The sequence below is a fragment of the Oncorhynchus keta genome, chromosome 26, assembly GCF_023373465.1.
Source record: "Oncorhynchus keta strain PuntledgeMale-10-30-2019 chromosome 26, Oket_V2, whole genome shotgun sequence".
In the NCBI taxonomy this organism is placed as follows: Eukaryota; Metazoa; Chordata; class Actinopteri; order Salmoniformes; family Salmonidae; genus Oncorhynchus; species Oncorhynchus keta.
The window spans coordinates 13,539,120-13,553,590 of record NC_068446.1 but is presented as its reverse complement, the minus strand read 5'-3'; the positions used below and the strand labels follow the sequence as shown (position 1 = coordinate 13,553,590).

The following is a 14,471-nucleotide window of genomic DNA, read 5'->3' as shown; positions in this document are numbered from 1 at the left end:
GCGCTCTGGGAGGAGGACACAATGGAGTTGTCAACCGTGATGGCGAGATCATGGAACGGGCAGTCCTTCCCCGGGAGGAAGAGCAGCTCCGTCTTGCCGAGGTTCAGCTTGAGGTGGTGATCCGTCATCCACACTGATATGTCTGCCAGACATGCAGAGATGCGATTCGCCACCTGGTCATCAGAAGGGGGAAATGAACTTACGGTTCAGTAGTTCATATGCTGTTCATGATTTGTTTATTGATTGCTTAGAGAGCTAGGCAAAATGGACAACAGTCCACAGCGTGATAAATGTACCTGTTTTTTTTGTTTTGTTGTGATAACAATGAATAGGCGATAAATAATGGTCAATTATTTTGGGGTGGAGGTGCTCGAACTGGGCGATATGGACAAACAGTAATATTGTGATGAATGTAACTATTTTGCTTGATAACAATCATTAATGGACAGATACTTTAAATTAGCGGAGGGCTCTAGAACATTTTCTTCCAGTGCCAAGTAAGACAGCTGAGAGGGTGGCCTATGATTAAAAAATTACCGTAATTTCCGGACTATAAGCCGCTACTTTATTCCCACACTTTGAACCTCGCGGTTTATACAATGATGCAGCTAATTTATGGATTTTTCCCGCTTTCACAAGATTCATGCCGCCAAAAAACTGAGCACCGTCACATAATGTGACGTAAATCGAGCGCGCTCAAACTTCCCATCATTCTGATTACGGTAGTAATTTTGTCACCCTCATCATGGCAAAGACACAGAGAAATGCATATGATGCAGCTTTCAAGTTGAAGGAGATAAATCTGGCTGTTGGAAAAGGAAATAGAGCTGCTGCATGGGAGCTTGGCCTTAATGAGTCGATAAGACGTTGGAAACCGCAGCGTGAGGATCTGACTCAGTGCAGAAAGACTGTAAGTCGCTTTGGATAAAAGCGTCTGCTAAATGGCATATATTATTATTATTATTATTATAAAAGCTTTCAGAGGGAAGAAAAGCAGATGGCCCAAAGTATTTGCAGCCACTCGACATCAGTGTAAATCGTGCATTTAAGGTGGCGCTCCTTGTTCAGTGGGAGTCTTGGATGACAAGTGGGGAGAAATCCTTCACTAAAACTGGCCGCAGGCCAAGAGCATCTTATGGTCAAGTCTGCCAGTGGTTCCTGACAGCGTGGAGCATTGTCAAAAAATCCACTATCATCAACGGGTTTCGAAAGGCTGGACTGCTGCGTGTTGAAGGGGCAGCATGAGCTCAGCGGGGTATTTGCCTCCGGATGAAAGTGACGAGAGCGACAATGAAAACGATCCATCGGATGAAGCAATTCTGAGGCTATTCAACTCCGACACCGAAGGATGGTTTCAGTGGTTTCAGTGCACAGGAGGAGGAAGATAGTGACCAATGACTTTCTTGGTAGGCTACTGTTTTAATTTTTGTTACAAGCCGTGTTTCGTTAAAGCCTATTTATTTTTGTTACAAGCCGTGTTTCGTTTAAAGGCTGTGTAAAGTTAATTTGTTTCAATGTACCGGTAGGCACCTGCGGCTTATAGACATGTGCGGCTTATTTATGTACAAAATACATATTTTTTTAATAATTCAGTGGGTGCGGTTTATATTCAGGTGCGCTTAATAGTCCAGCAATTATGGTAAGCTATTTCATGTAACATATCCAGTTGTAAAGTGGTGCCATGAACTTAATATAAAGAGGTGAGAAATATAGCAGTGGTTTTGAAAAACAGTAGTCTTTTTCTCCGCAATTGCATTTTGAGCAACGTTAATATGCTTGTGCTTCTCAGAATGCATCTTTCCCTCCTCCGTGTGCACAGTGGGGAGAGGAAGTGAGAGTGGCTCGCTCACAGAGCAGCTGACAGCGAAACAGGGACAGGCAGATACTTTCATAGCACGAATCAACATGATGCATAGGCTATTACTGTTGACCAAATAATGGTTTTAGAACAATCTACAGGAATGTTGTCTATCACATTGTTTATTACAGACGTACACAAAATGCTTCGGTAAGAGGAAGGCCATGTCAATGTCGGTAACTTTCGGTTTATCATCCCAGCTCTGAATTACACATTGGTTGAAATTGGGTGATGGCTTTTTGGAGTTTGCTAAATAGTATGTTCGTAGGATTGTATCTAATGTTGTTTTCTGTTGTCAGAGCCGGAATTGTGCCCAGCTAGGCCCCCCATCGCAGGGGGAGGTGGTGCAGGTCCGGTGGACAGATGGTCTAGTCTACGGGGCCAAGTTTGTGGCTGCTCACGTCATCCAAATGTACCAGGTACTGCAACAGTATTCATACTCACCCGTAGCAACAATATACCTTATGCAGAAAGAGATTACAGTCTTATATGAAAGACTGCTTTGCGGTCTAATTGATCAGCTCCATTTTCCCAGATGGTTTAAAACTCATAGCAAGCAATACATTAAAAATCTGTGATGAAACCATTGTTTTGTTTGCTATGAGAGTCATCAAATGTGGTTATTTTGGCATTGATGGTGTTGTTTGATGTAGGTGGAGTTTGAAGACGGGTCACAACTAACAGCCAAGAGAGATGATGTCTATACCCTGGATGAGGAGCTGCCCAAGAGAGTCAAGTCAAGACTGGTGAGTGTACTGTGAGCTATCCAATATACTGAATCCAAAGTTGCTAACCTATGTACATTGTATATCAACTCTGAACTTTTTCACTCTACTGTAGCAGTCTACTGGATCTTATTCTCCAGCATGTTTGTTGATTATTAATGAACCCTGTGACAATGGACCATGAAGTAATCCTTATCTTCCGTGTGTACCCTGCCTCGTCTCCCCAGTCCAAAGCGTCAGACATGCGTTTCGATGGTATATTTGAGGACAAGGAGGCCATCCAGCAGTCGAAGAGGCAGAGAGTGATCAACTCACGGTACAGAGGAGACTACATCGAACCTGTGATCTACAGAGCCATCATGGAGTAGCCTGCCGACTACAGCATGGAGTAGCCTACTCTACCGACAAATCACCAGCACTGATATTCCTTATCCAGACTTCTGCTCACTTTACCTTAATTTATCCACTGAGTGAGTAAGTGTAGCTCTGACTAAAGGACTTCCTCTGAAAATAACTGTCCAACCCCTAGTTTAGACTGTCTTTTTCTTCAATTCATCCCTTCATCATTCCAGCATTAGGCACTGGTTTCCCAGACACTGTTTAAGCCTTGTCCTGGACCAAAAATATATTTCCAGAACTAGGCTTGATCTGTGTCCAGGAAACCTGTCCCTATGGTTATTACCATCCATGTCACATTTTATGCTACTCTGCCAGTGCCCAGTATCAGTAATTTGTGTATTGAATGAAGTGATATTGACCCTTGATTTTTGCTCCCAAACAAGATGTAAACTTTCTGATAATAACAATTCACTCAATATAATTCAGTGGTAGGAAGGATTTCCTCAAGGGAGTGAAGCAGACACAAAAGTTATTGCCACTCATCCTCATAATCACTTGTGTTTTCTGACTCAATATTTGACAATGTTTGCCAGTTGTTGTTTTACATACATATGTATATATTTTCCTATGTATAATGAACAAAAATATTAACACAACATGCAACAAGTTCAATGATTTTACTGAGTTACAGTTCATATAAGGAAATCAGTCAATTGAAATAAATAAATGATGGATAAATCTATGGATTTCACATGACTAGGCAGGGACGCAGCCATGGGTGGGCCTGGGAGGACATAAGCTCATCCACTTGGGAGCTAGGCCCCGCCAATCAGAACTACATTTTTGCCCAAAAAAGGGCTTTATTATAGACAGAAATTGGATGTACTGCCAAATTCTCTAAAATGAAGGAAGCGGCTTATGGTAGAGAAATGAACATGACATTTTCTGGCAAATGCTCTGGTGGATATTCCTGCAGTCAGCATGCCAATTGCATGCTCCCACAAAACTTGATACATCTGTGGCATTGTGTTGTGTGACAAAACTGCACATTCTAGTGGCCTTTTATTATCCCCAGCACAAGGTACACCTGTGTAATGATAGTGGCGTTTAATCAGCTTCTTGATATGCCACACCTGTAAGGTGGATGGATTATCTTAGCAAATGACAAATGCTCACTAACAGGGATGTAAACTATTTTGTGTACAAATTGAAAGAAATAAGCTTTTTGTGCATATTGAACATTTCTGGGCATCATTTATTTCAGCTCATGAAACATGGAACCAATACTTTACATGTTGCGCTTTATATTTTTGTTCAGTATAGTTTTTATGGTGCTACTTGCACCTATGTTTGATTTCAAGGAGGTGCAATGCCATTTTAGTAACTAATACTGCCTCCTCTTAGCAGATTCACACTGTTGACTGCATTCCTATACATTGTATTTTGTAGGAATGCGTTGAATATAGCTTTTTCCATTTTGAGTTGTTTTTTTTACCAGCATATTTATGATATGGTGCTTGGAGAAACTAAAAGTAACTTCTGCAATACAGACAGTTTGTCAGTTGCAATGCTGTAGAGGTTTCAAAACTATTATGATGTATGTTCTATTTTTGCTATAGCGATGAATTGGAAATAGCCTATTCAGAATTGCTGTGGGCTCTCCATTTATTTCCAAGTTGGTTCTTTACTCATTTAATGAAAGTTGTGCATTGCACTTTTATTTAAGTCCAGTTTGAGAGGACATTTTAATAGTTGTGTGCTGCCATATGCTATTTTGGTGGTGGGGGGGATATTATTGTGAATTCTACATCTATAAGATGTTCTTACCCATCTCCACTCGGCCAAGATCGTCAACCATGATGCACTTATTAAGATAGGATAAGGTGGCTTTAAGATTGTCTTCATTGTTTGTCTGTAAACTGCTGTTGTCTTGAGTATAGGGTTGGAAAATTTTCCCACGTTTTCCAGAAATCCTGGTCGGAATATGCCTGGAATCAGGAGGGAATAAGCAGGAAATCTAGGTATACCCAATCTGGGATTTCTGGAAAACGTGGGAATTTGGAGAAAGTTCCCAGCATTTTGTGACCCTAATTGAGTGTGTGAGTCACAGAACTGACAGTATGGGTTACAGTTAGTTATAAAGGCCCGCATTCACAGCAGTACCACTGAGCAAAAGGTTTTTATCATCATTCAATAGTCTGGAAAAACTTAAGACTTATAATACACGGAGGAAAATTACTTTTCTATCAAAAATAACTATTGCTTTGTTTTATAATGATACATGTTCTATATTCACAGCCAGGAAGACACTGAGATGTAATTATTGTAATAAGTACTTTATTGAAAGATATAAACTGTTGACTCTAGGGATCTTGGCAGCATCTCAAATGGAACCCTATTCCCTATATAGGGAGTAGGGTACCATTGGGACCGTTCCCTGGCCTGTTCATGTTTGACCTTTTGAACGTTGACCTCTTTCCTGTGTCTGTGATAAATGAACGCTGGACTTCTTCCATATTATCATTCATGCATTTTGTAAACAATTTTTGTTTCAGTAAATTTTTGCCTCGCTTATGTCCTGTATTGGTGTTATTTGTTGGTGGTTCCATTACTATGTAATTACAATGGTTAGCGATGTTTGACATGCTTATCACAATTATGACTACAATTTGCAGTATATGTAATCACACTTTCGCATACCTTGAGAGCTTAATACGGCATACCATTAAATCACAGTAGTGATACATTTACCTCTATATGGAGTAAAATGGTCAACTGAATTATTTCTGTCCTAGGAGAAGACTCCCAGTGTTTGTACCAGCAAACCTCACAGGTTAGCCCAAAACAGGATTTACACAGAACGTTTGAGATTAAGTTCAAGGAACCGGTCATTGCTTGAATTCATGAGACAATTTTTATAGAACTGTATACGATTTTGAAGGTCATACAGTGTATTAGAAAAATTCAGATCCTTTGACTTTTCACATTTTGTTAGGTTACAGCCTTATTCTAAAATGGATTAAATTGTTTCCTCCCCCCCCTCATCACTCCATTGCAGCAGCGCAAAAGATTTGGGACTGACCCAAAATCAGCCCCGACAGTCATGTCCTGGTAACGTCCATGCTGTGCATCACCATGGTCGCCAATACCCCACAAAGCTAAACCAGGTTTCTAGATTTTTTTCTTCTATTTTATAAAAATAAACCTACCCTATATACATAAGTGTTTAAGACCCTTTGCTATGAGACTCAAAATTGAGCTCTGATGCATCCTGTTTCTACAATTTTATTGGAGTCCACCTGTGGTAAATTCAATTGATTGGGCATTATTTGGAAAGGCACACAGCTGTCCATATAAGGTCCCACAGTTGACAGAGCAAAAACTAAGCCATAGGTATAGCTCTGAGACAGGATTGTGTCGAGGCACAGATCTGGGGAAGGGTACATTTCTGCAGCATTGAAGTTCCCCAAACACAGTGGGCTCCATGGAGTTTGCCAAAGGGCACCCAGACCATGAGAAACAAGATTATCTGGTTTGATGAAACCAAGATTCAATTATTTGACCTGAATGCCTTAGCGTCATGTCTGGAGGAAACCTGGCACCATCCCTACAGTGAAGCATGGTGGTGGCAGCATCATGCAGTGGGGATGTTTTTCAGCAGCAGTGACTGGGAGACTAGTCAGGATCGAGCGAAAGATGAACAGAGAAAAGTATAGAGAGAGATCCTTGATGAAAACCTGCTCCAGAGCGCTCAGGACCTCAGACTAGGGTGAACGTTTCCCTTCCAACAGGATAGCAACCCTAAGCTCACAGCCAATACATTACATTACATTACATTTAAGTCATTTAGCAGACACTCTTATCCAGAGCGACTTACAAATTGGTGCATTCACCTTATGACATCCAGTGGAACAGCCACTTTACAATAGTGCATCTAAATCTTTTAAGGGGGGGTGAGAAGGATTACTTTATCCTATCCTAGGTATTCCTTAAAGAGGTGGGGTTTCAAGTGTCTCCGGAAGGTGGTGATTGACTCCGCTGTCCTGGCGTCGTGAGGGAGTTTGTTCCACCATTGGGGGGCCAGAGCAGCGAACAGTTTTGACTGGGCTGAGCGGGAACTGTACTTCCTCAGTGGTAGGGAGGCGAGCAGGCCAGAGGTGGATGAACGCAGTGCCCTTGTTTGGGTGTAGGGCCTGATCAGAGCCTGGAGGTACTGAGGTGCCGTTCCCCTCACAGCTCCGTAGGCAAGCACCATGGTCTTGTAGCGGATGCGAGCTTCAACTGGAAGCCAGTGGAGAGAGCGGAGGAGCGGGGTGACGTGAGAGAACTTGGGAAGGTTGAACACCAGAAGACAACACAGGAGTGGCTTTTTCCCCCCTCAATGTTCTTGAGTGGCCCAGCCAGAGCCCGGACTTGAACCCGATTGAACATCTCTGGAGAGACCGGAAAATAGCTGTGCAGCGACGCTTCACACCCAACCTGACAGATCTGCAGAGAAGAATAGGAGAAACTCCCTAAATACAGGTGTGCCAAGATTCTAACGTCATACCTAAGATGACTTGAGGCTGTAATCACTGCCAAAGGTGCTTCAACAAAGTACTCAGTAAAGTGTCTGAATACTTGTGTAAATGTGATACATTTAAAAAAAAATGTGTTTTGGCTTTGTCATTATGTGGTATTGTGTGTAGATTGATGAGGGATAAAAACAATTTAGAATAAGGCTGTAATGTAACAAAATGTGGGAAAAGTCTAGGGGTCTGAATACTTTACATTACAGTAGCCCAGCCTTTACAAAAAATAGCAGTTGTATATTGCTGTTTATGGTTTGCACCAGCTCGCACACAGGTTGAATGTCATTTGTGTTTAGCAAACATTGCTCATTGTTTTTTAATGTAGACAAGACAATAAAGTGCTGAACAGCCTTATGATTATCTTTCCTATTTCTGCTTTTCTATTTGAATCCAATGCACTGACATTCAAGTCGCAACAACGTGACTTATTTCCACCCTCACAACTAGCTACATTGTAGCAGTGTGCCACTGATTTGGCGTTTCAGAGATGTTCCCTCCCACTGTCAGTGTTGGGTCCACTGTGTTATGTGTGCTGATGGTGCAACTGTACAGTGACCGCTATTTACCTTTTGAGGGGGGTTCCACATACACTCGCTGCTGGATATCAATTTGAAATTGACGATGGAGATGGACAGCTAGCTTGCATATAAAGACGAAATGTTTATCTTAGCTATCAGTCACTTCTGGAACACGTATCATCAAAGAAACGGTAAGGACACAAAAGGTGACAGTTAGCATAGCGCTAGCTAGCTTCTGTACTGTGACCAGCCATGCTTAAATAGTAGAATGTGATAGAATGTAAAGTAGATACCGGTATTTAACATATCGACAAGCCTGTGCAATACATGTTTGGGGTTGGGCTTTGTTTCTGTTCACTATATGCAATGCTGTTCGTTTAGCTAGCTAGCTGGCTTAGCTGTCCCTCCATGTCCAGATATACCTGACAGCCACCTACCTCACTGAGCTATAATAAGAACGACCGAGCTGGGCTGGCGACCATGGTGGTGCACAGCATGGACGTCACCAGGACCTGGCTTTCAGGGCTGATTTTGGGTCAGCCCCGAATCTTTTGCGCTGCTGGTGTATAAAAAAAATGTAGTCAACTGAATGCGCCACTTACTTCATAGAGCTGTGGTCACGTGAAACTCCCGAAGTCATCCAACGGTTATAATCAGGGGTGTAGTGCTGCTGGTGCGCAGTAGAGCGACGCTTCGCCACTTTTCACAATGGTGCTATGTCTCACAAGATCACTTAATTATTAATTAGTATTTTACATAAACATAATAAAATAGCATGATTTTATCAGACTACTATTATAGTAGTTAGGCTGATTGTGCTGAGACGTTGAATTGTTTTTCTCATTCGATGCCAGAGTTTAACTCCACCGGTTCTAAAATTCGATTAGTTCGGCTGGTTAGCCACCCTTACATCATTCAAGATCGAAATGCATATTCCCATGAAACTGACTTGTATCACCTGTAAAACGTGAAGAATTATCATTCACGATTGACAGTGATGGTGGCCTAATTTAAACTAAGGTAGGCTTAATTTGGGGTTTTAGGATTTTAAAAATATAACATTTTCCTTTAGCCACTTACAGTATGTGTCGGTATAGGCAATCATGCAATTAGGCTGGTACATTGTATGTATATTCTCAAATGATTTCATACATAGGCTTCATGTCGGTACCAACTTTCATTCAGGAATTATGGCTAACGTTTTTTTAAATGGTTCTATCTATTTAAAAAAAATGGCACTAAACCACTGGTTATAATAAATGTAAAGCAATTGCCATGTGTGGTCAACTGATAATTCCAGCACAATTTTGATTGGGACAGCGTCATTGCACTTATTTGAGACAAGCATGGGAACTCATCTTGATAAATAAAATAAAACAATAGATCTGGATAAATCAATGTCCGATTTATGTTTTAACTGAATCTCCGTTCGGATCTTTGGTCACAGTTAGGCTGGGAAATGTTAGCTAAATCGAGGTGAGTGCTCATGATCATTAGTCTAGCAATTGAAAGCGATTTTGTCCACACACACACACACATTACCCGATTAGCATCCCTGATGTTTTCCTGAACTTTCCAATACTTTTCTAATGCATCTCAGTCGCTTAGTCTACTGATGCGAATACACATTTGTACACTTTCACATAGGCTATTAAAGTAATGATACATGTTTTTGAATTGTTTAAAATGTTAATGAGGCCTACATCGTTTCAATAACATTGTAACTGAAACCACTATTGGCTTCATTGACTTACTGAATTTATAATTTTGTAATTGTAAGCGAGGCTACTTGCTGATATATTATTTGAAATATTATTGTAACAGTAAGCCAACCTACACAGTAACCCATGGTATGTGGTTACTGACCACAATCGATTGAATTAATAATAAGTGTTGATTATTTGGCATTGGAGAGAGCATCGCTCATGGAAGAAAACAGCGATGAAGGAAGGGTGCTGGATTTGCCAAATTATAATTACTCCTGTCTCTATAAAAAATACACGATTGAAATACATAATTGAAAATACTACACCAGCACAATTTAGCTACAGAAGATCGATATATATATATATATATTTAAATAGCTGTAAATTATGTTTTGTCACATTAAGAGCGCATAGGCCTAGTCTACTGTCGGGAATCCATCAATTGGGCAGCCCGCATAGAAAATATTAAACGGTTGATTGTTGAGGTGAAGCTTTCAATGAAAATCAGGCAGCTAGAAGGTATTTCGCAATATTTCAAAACACAATTGTGTAGGGAAAAAAATTGTTTGAACAGTTGAGTGCCACTGGAAAGTTGGTGGACTATAATTTCCTCCTCATATTCTAGGCCTAAAATCTGTGTAGGCCTATCCACTGTTTTCATTGGCCTTATTGGTTGCATTTAAGACATTTGTTTTATTGATCTCAGTATGTACATGTCAGAGTAGCTTGTCATTTTGATCATTTGTGTGGTATAAAAAAAAAACATATTATTGTAATGTCTCCATTCATGTAAAATTAGAATTACAGGAAATTATTTTAGAAAAGGTACTTTTTTTCCTCGGACACACCAGCTCCTTAGCCCTGGTCTTTAGGACTGAGCTCCGATTGTTATGAAATTCTGGTGCACGTCCCCAGGTGGTGCCAAGGCAGGGAGTGCGGTAGCGGAGGAATGCTCAACTCCGTTCTCTTAAATCTAGGCCGAGTTGAGTTTTGATAAGTGGTCAAGCGATTTGCTAGCAACAACATTAAGTCATCAGTCGATACTTTAAAAAAATGCCAATTCAGAAAACGCCTACCTGCAACTGCGGCCCATCATACTTTTAATAACATATTTTATGGAATACAACCAGTGACTTTTTCCTAATTTGTGTTGCTCAACTGGAGATGTCTTGACGTTTGAGATGTCTTGACTTGTCTTGACTTTTGCGCTGAGTTGAAAACACAAATGATGAAAAAGTCGGTGGTTTTAACTTATTCGATTTAAAAAAAGGTATTTAAAAAAATGTATGAATATGAACACTATGTGGAAGGACCGTTGTTGTACAGGATAAACATAGGTACAGATAAGAGTCTTCAGAAGTGACATTTTTACAAGTATCAACTGATTGTTGTTGCTAGCACATCCTGCAACCAGTTATCAAAACTCAATTATCGCCTTGATATTAGAGAACAGAATGTTCCTCAATTAGGTGTGCAGTTGAAGTTCTGCGCAATCAATGAACCGAACCTGCTGCTATTCTATTCTATCCTGTTCTATTCTATTATTTTGACACTATTCTATAAAAAGTGCATTGTAATTCCATATATTGGATTGTATCATATTCCATGCTATTTTATATTCTAAACTACTCTTTCCTGTTAAAAAAAAAATATCCATGCATTTTGAAATTGAATTTATCCTGATAACAATCAATCCTCTTCACCTACAATGCGGATGGTGCCATGTACAGTAGAAGGGGATGAGAATCATGAAGCCAACCCGTCACCTGCTCCTGGTGCTTTGTCCCATGGTGATCCTGGGCTTCCTCTACTACTCCTCTGGGAGACTGCACCCCTGGGGCTGGGGACATACATCACGTAAGTACAGTATAGCAACTACCCGTGTCCTAGACGGAGTGCCAGTCTGTTTGTGCCGTCATGCCAAATCATTGTTACTCATTGTCATGCCAAACATGTTTATAATGAGTATGATGCACCAAGCTTTGCCCCCACCCCCATCCAGCATAATGTTTCCAGCATGTTTCCTGTCATTGTAGCAGCATGTTTTGTGTATACTACTACTTACCAGAAGGGGGAGCTAAGAGACTAAGGCAACTAAGGAAACATGGAACTGAAAGATGTGCTGTATATTCAGTAAATTCAGAAATCACGTAACTAAACAAAACAAAATGAACTACACTATAGAATAAAGAAATTATATAAAGCATGATAGTAAAAATGTCTGGAGTACCTTAAATTATATTTTTATAATATTTGCAAACTGAGACATGTGAGCAACAAATGCTGAGCCTTTATATTCATGCATAACGGACCAAATAATGAAAGACAACGACTGTAGTTTTGAGTTCTGCAAAGTTGGTGTGGGAGAGGTGAAAATATTGTTGCTATCTCTAAATAAGGACACACCACCTGGTACCGACAACCTGGATGGTAAATTGCTGAAGTTGGTAGCGGAATACATTGTGACTCCTTTTTGACATATCTTCAATTTAGGCCTAGAAAGATAGTGTGTGCCATCAGACATGGAGGGACGCAAAGGTCTTTCCACTATCCAAAAATAGCAAAGCCCCCGTAATGGTTCAGACAGCCGACCAATCAGCCTGTTACCAATGCTTAGCAAACTTTTGGAAAAAATCGTGTTTGACCAAATACAGTGATATTTTACAGAAAACAAATAAAAAAACAGACTTTCGCATGCTTATAGGGAAGGGCACTCAACATGCTCGGCACGGACACAAATTCCTGATGATTGGCTGAAAGAAAATGATAAGAAGTTTGTGGGAGCTGTTTTGTTTGTATTCAGTGCAGCTTTTGATATCATCGATCATAACCTCTTGGTGAAAAAAAAGTAGGCGTTATGGATTTACATCCTCTGCCTCATCATGGAATGACAGTTACCCGAGTGTGGTGAACCACAAGGGCAGCTGGCTTGGGTAATTATTGTTTTCTGTTTTTACTAATGACCTTTCACTGACCTTGAATAAAGCCTGTGTGTCTATGTACTCTGACAATTCAACCGTATACACGTAAGCTAAGACAGTAAAATAAGTAACGGACACCCTTAACATAGAGCTCCAGTCAGTTTTAGAATGGGTAACTAGCAATAGGCTGGTGCTAAATATCTAAAAAACTAAAAGCATAGTTTTCGGGAAAAAATCACTCACTCAACCCTAAACCTCATCTAGATCTATTACTTAATAATGTGACGATTGAGCAAGTTGAGGAGACTAAACTGCTAGGTGTAACCCTAGATAGCAAGCTGTCATGGTCAAAACATATAGACTCAATGGTTGCTAGAATGGGATGAGGTCTGCCCATGATAAGGCATTGTTCTGCTTTCTTGGCATCTCAGCCAACCAGGCAGGTCCTTACAGGCCTTGGTTTTGTCGCACCTAGACTACTGCCCAGTTGTCTGGTCATGTGCGGCAAAGAAGGACATAGGAAAATTGCAGTTGGTCCAGAACAGAGCAGCACGTATTGCGCTTAGATGTACACGGAGGGCAAATGTCAGTGGTATGCATGTCACTCTCTCCTCAGTGTTGAGGAGAGATTGACTGCATCACTATTGGTCTTTGTGCAAGGTGTTGATGGGTTAACGGTACTGAATTGTCTGTTGAAGCAGTTGTCACACAGTTCGGGCACTCATCAGTACCACACAAGACATGCAGCCAGAGGTCTCTTCACAGTCCCCAGGTCCAGAACAGAGGCTGAGAAACACACAGTATTAAATAGAGCCATGAATACATGGAACTATCTGCCTCCCCAGACAACTCAAGCTAGCAATAAAATCAGATAAAAAAAGATAAAAGAACACATTACGGCACAATGGGGACTGTGAAGAGACAGACATTTTTATACATTTTGGATTGTATTTTGCATTGTATTGTCTTATGTTGTTATGTACAAAACATTAGGAACACCTTCCTAATATCGAGTTGCACCCCCTTTGCCCTCAGAACAGCCTCAGTTCATTGGGACATGGAATCTACAAGGTGTCAAAAGTCTTCCACAGGGATGCTGGCCCATGTTGACTACAATGCTTCCCACAATTGTGTCAAGTTAGCTGGATGTCCTTTGGGTGGTGAACCATGCTTGATACACACAGGAAACTGTTGAGCATGACAAACCCAGAAGCGTTGCAGTTCTTGACACAAACCGGTGCGTCTGGCACCGACTACCATACACCGCTCAAAGGCACTTACATTGCGTTCGGAAAGTAATCAGACCCCTTTACTTTTTCCACATTTTGTTATGTTTACAGCCCTTTTCCTCATCAATCTACACACAAAACCCCATAATGACATAGCAAAACAGGTTTATAGACAGTTTAGCAAATGTATTAAAAAAATATCACATTTACATAAGTATTCAGACCCTTTACTCGGTAATTTGTTGAAGCACCTTTGGCAGCGGTTACAGCCTCGAGTCTTCTTGGGTATAATGCTACAAGCTTGGCACACCTGTATTTGAGGAGTTTCTCCCATTCTTCTCTCTCAAGCTCTGTCAGGTTGGAGGGGGAGCGTCACTGCACAGCTATTCTGAGGTCTCTACAAAGATGTTCCATCGGGTTCAAGTCCGGGTTCTGGTTGGGCCACGAAAGGAAATTGAGACGAGTCTTAAAGTCACTCCTGCGTTGTCTTGCTGTGTGCTTAGGGTCATTGTCCTGTTGGAAGGTGAACCTTGCCCCAGTCTGAGGCCCCGAGGCCTCTGTAGCAGGTTTTCATCAAGGATCTCTCTGTACTTTGCTCCATTCA

At 41.0% G+C, this 14,471-nt stretch overlaps 2 protein-coding genes and 1 long non-coding RNA gene across 11 annotated transcripts in view; 2 read left to right on the top strand and 1 right to left on the bottom strand.

Moving 5' to 3' along the window:
- The window catches only part of LOC118371480 (lysine-specific demethylase 4A-like), a 61,187-nt gene extending 55,691 nt beyond the window's left edge, over positions 1-5,496 (top strand). For all 7 annotated transcript variants that reach the window (XM_035756926.2, XM_035756927.2, XM_035756931.2 and 4 more), the window contains 3 exons: positions 2,158-2,277; positions 2,512-2,604; positions 2,811-5,496. In XM_035756926.2, coding sequence (XP_035612819.1) covers positions 2,158-2,277; positions 2,512-2,604; positions 2,811-2,951 — 354 coding nt within the window. In that variant the 3' untranslated portion in view covers positions 2,952-5,496. The remainder of the gene's footprint in view (positions 1-2,157; positions 2,278-2,511; positions 2,605-2,810) is intronic.
- Positions 5,240-8,171, bottom strand: LOC127912004 (uncharacterized). The gene is made up of 2 exons (XR_008080048.1): positions 8,060-8,171; positions 5,240-7,410 (listed from the first exon to the last, which is right to left on the bottom strand). It is a non-coding gene; the product is annotated as an uncharacterized LOC127912004 (long non-coding RNA).
- The window catches only part of LOC118371481 (CMP-N-acetylneuraminate-beta-1,4-galactoside alpha-2,3-sialyltransferase-like), a 101,739-nt gene continuing 95,321 nt past the window's right edge, over positions 8,054-14,471 (top strand). For 2 of the 3 annotated variants that reach the window (XM_035756937.2, XM_052480280.1), the window contains exons 1-2: positions 8,054-8,202; positions 11,448-11,574. In XM_035756937.2, the coding sequence (XP_035612830.1) occupies positions 11,457-11,574 (118 nt within the window). In that variant the 5' untranslated portion in view covers positions 8,054-8,202; positions 11,448-11,456. The remainder of the gene's footprint in view (positions 8,203-11,447; positions 11,575-14,471) is intronic. The other variant, XM_035756938.2, reaches the window with a different exon arrangement.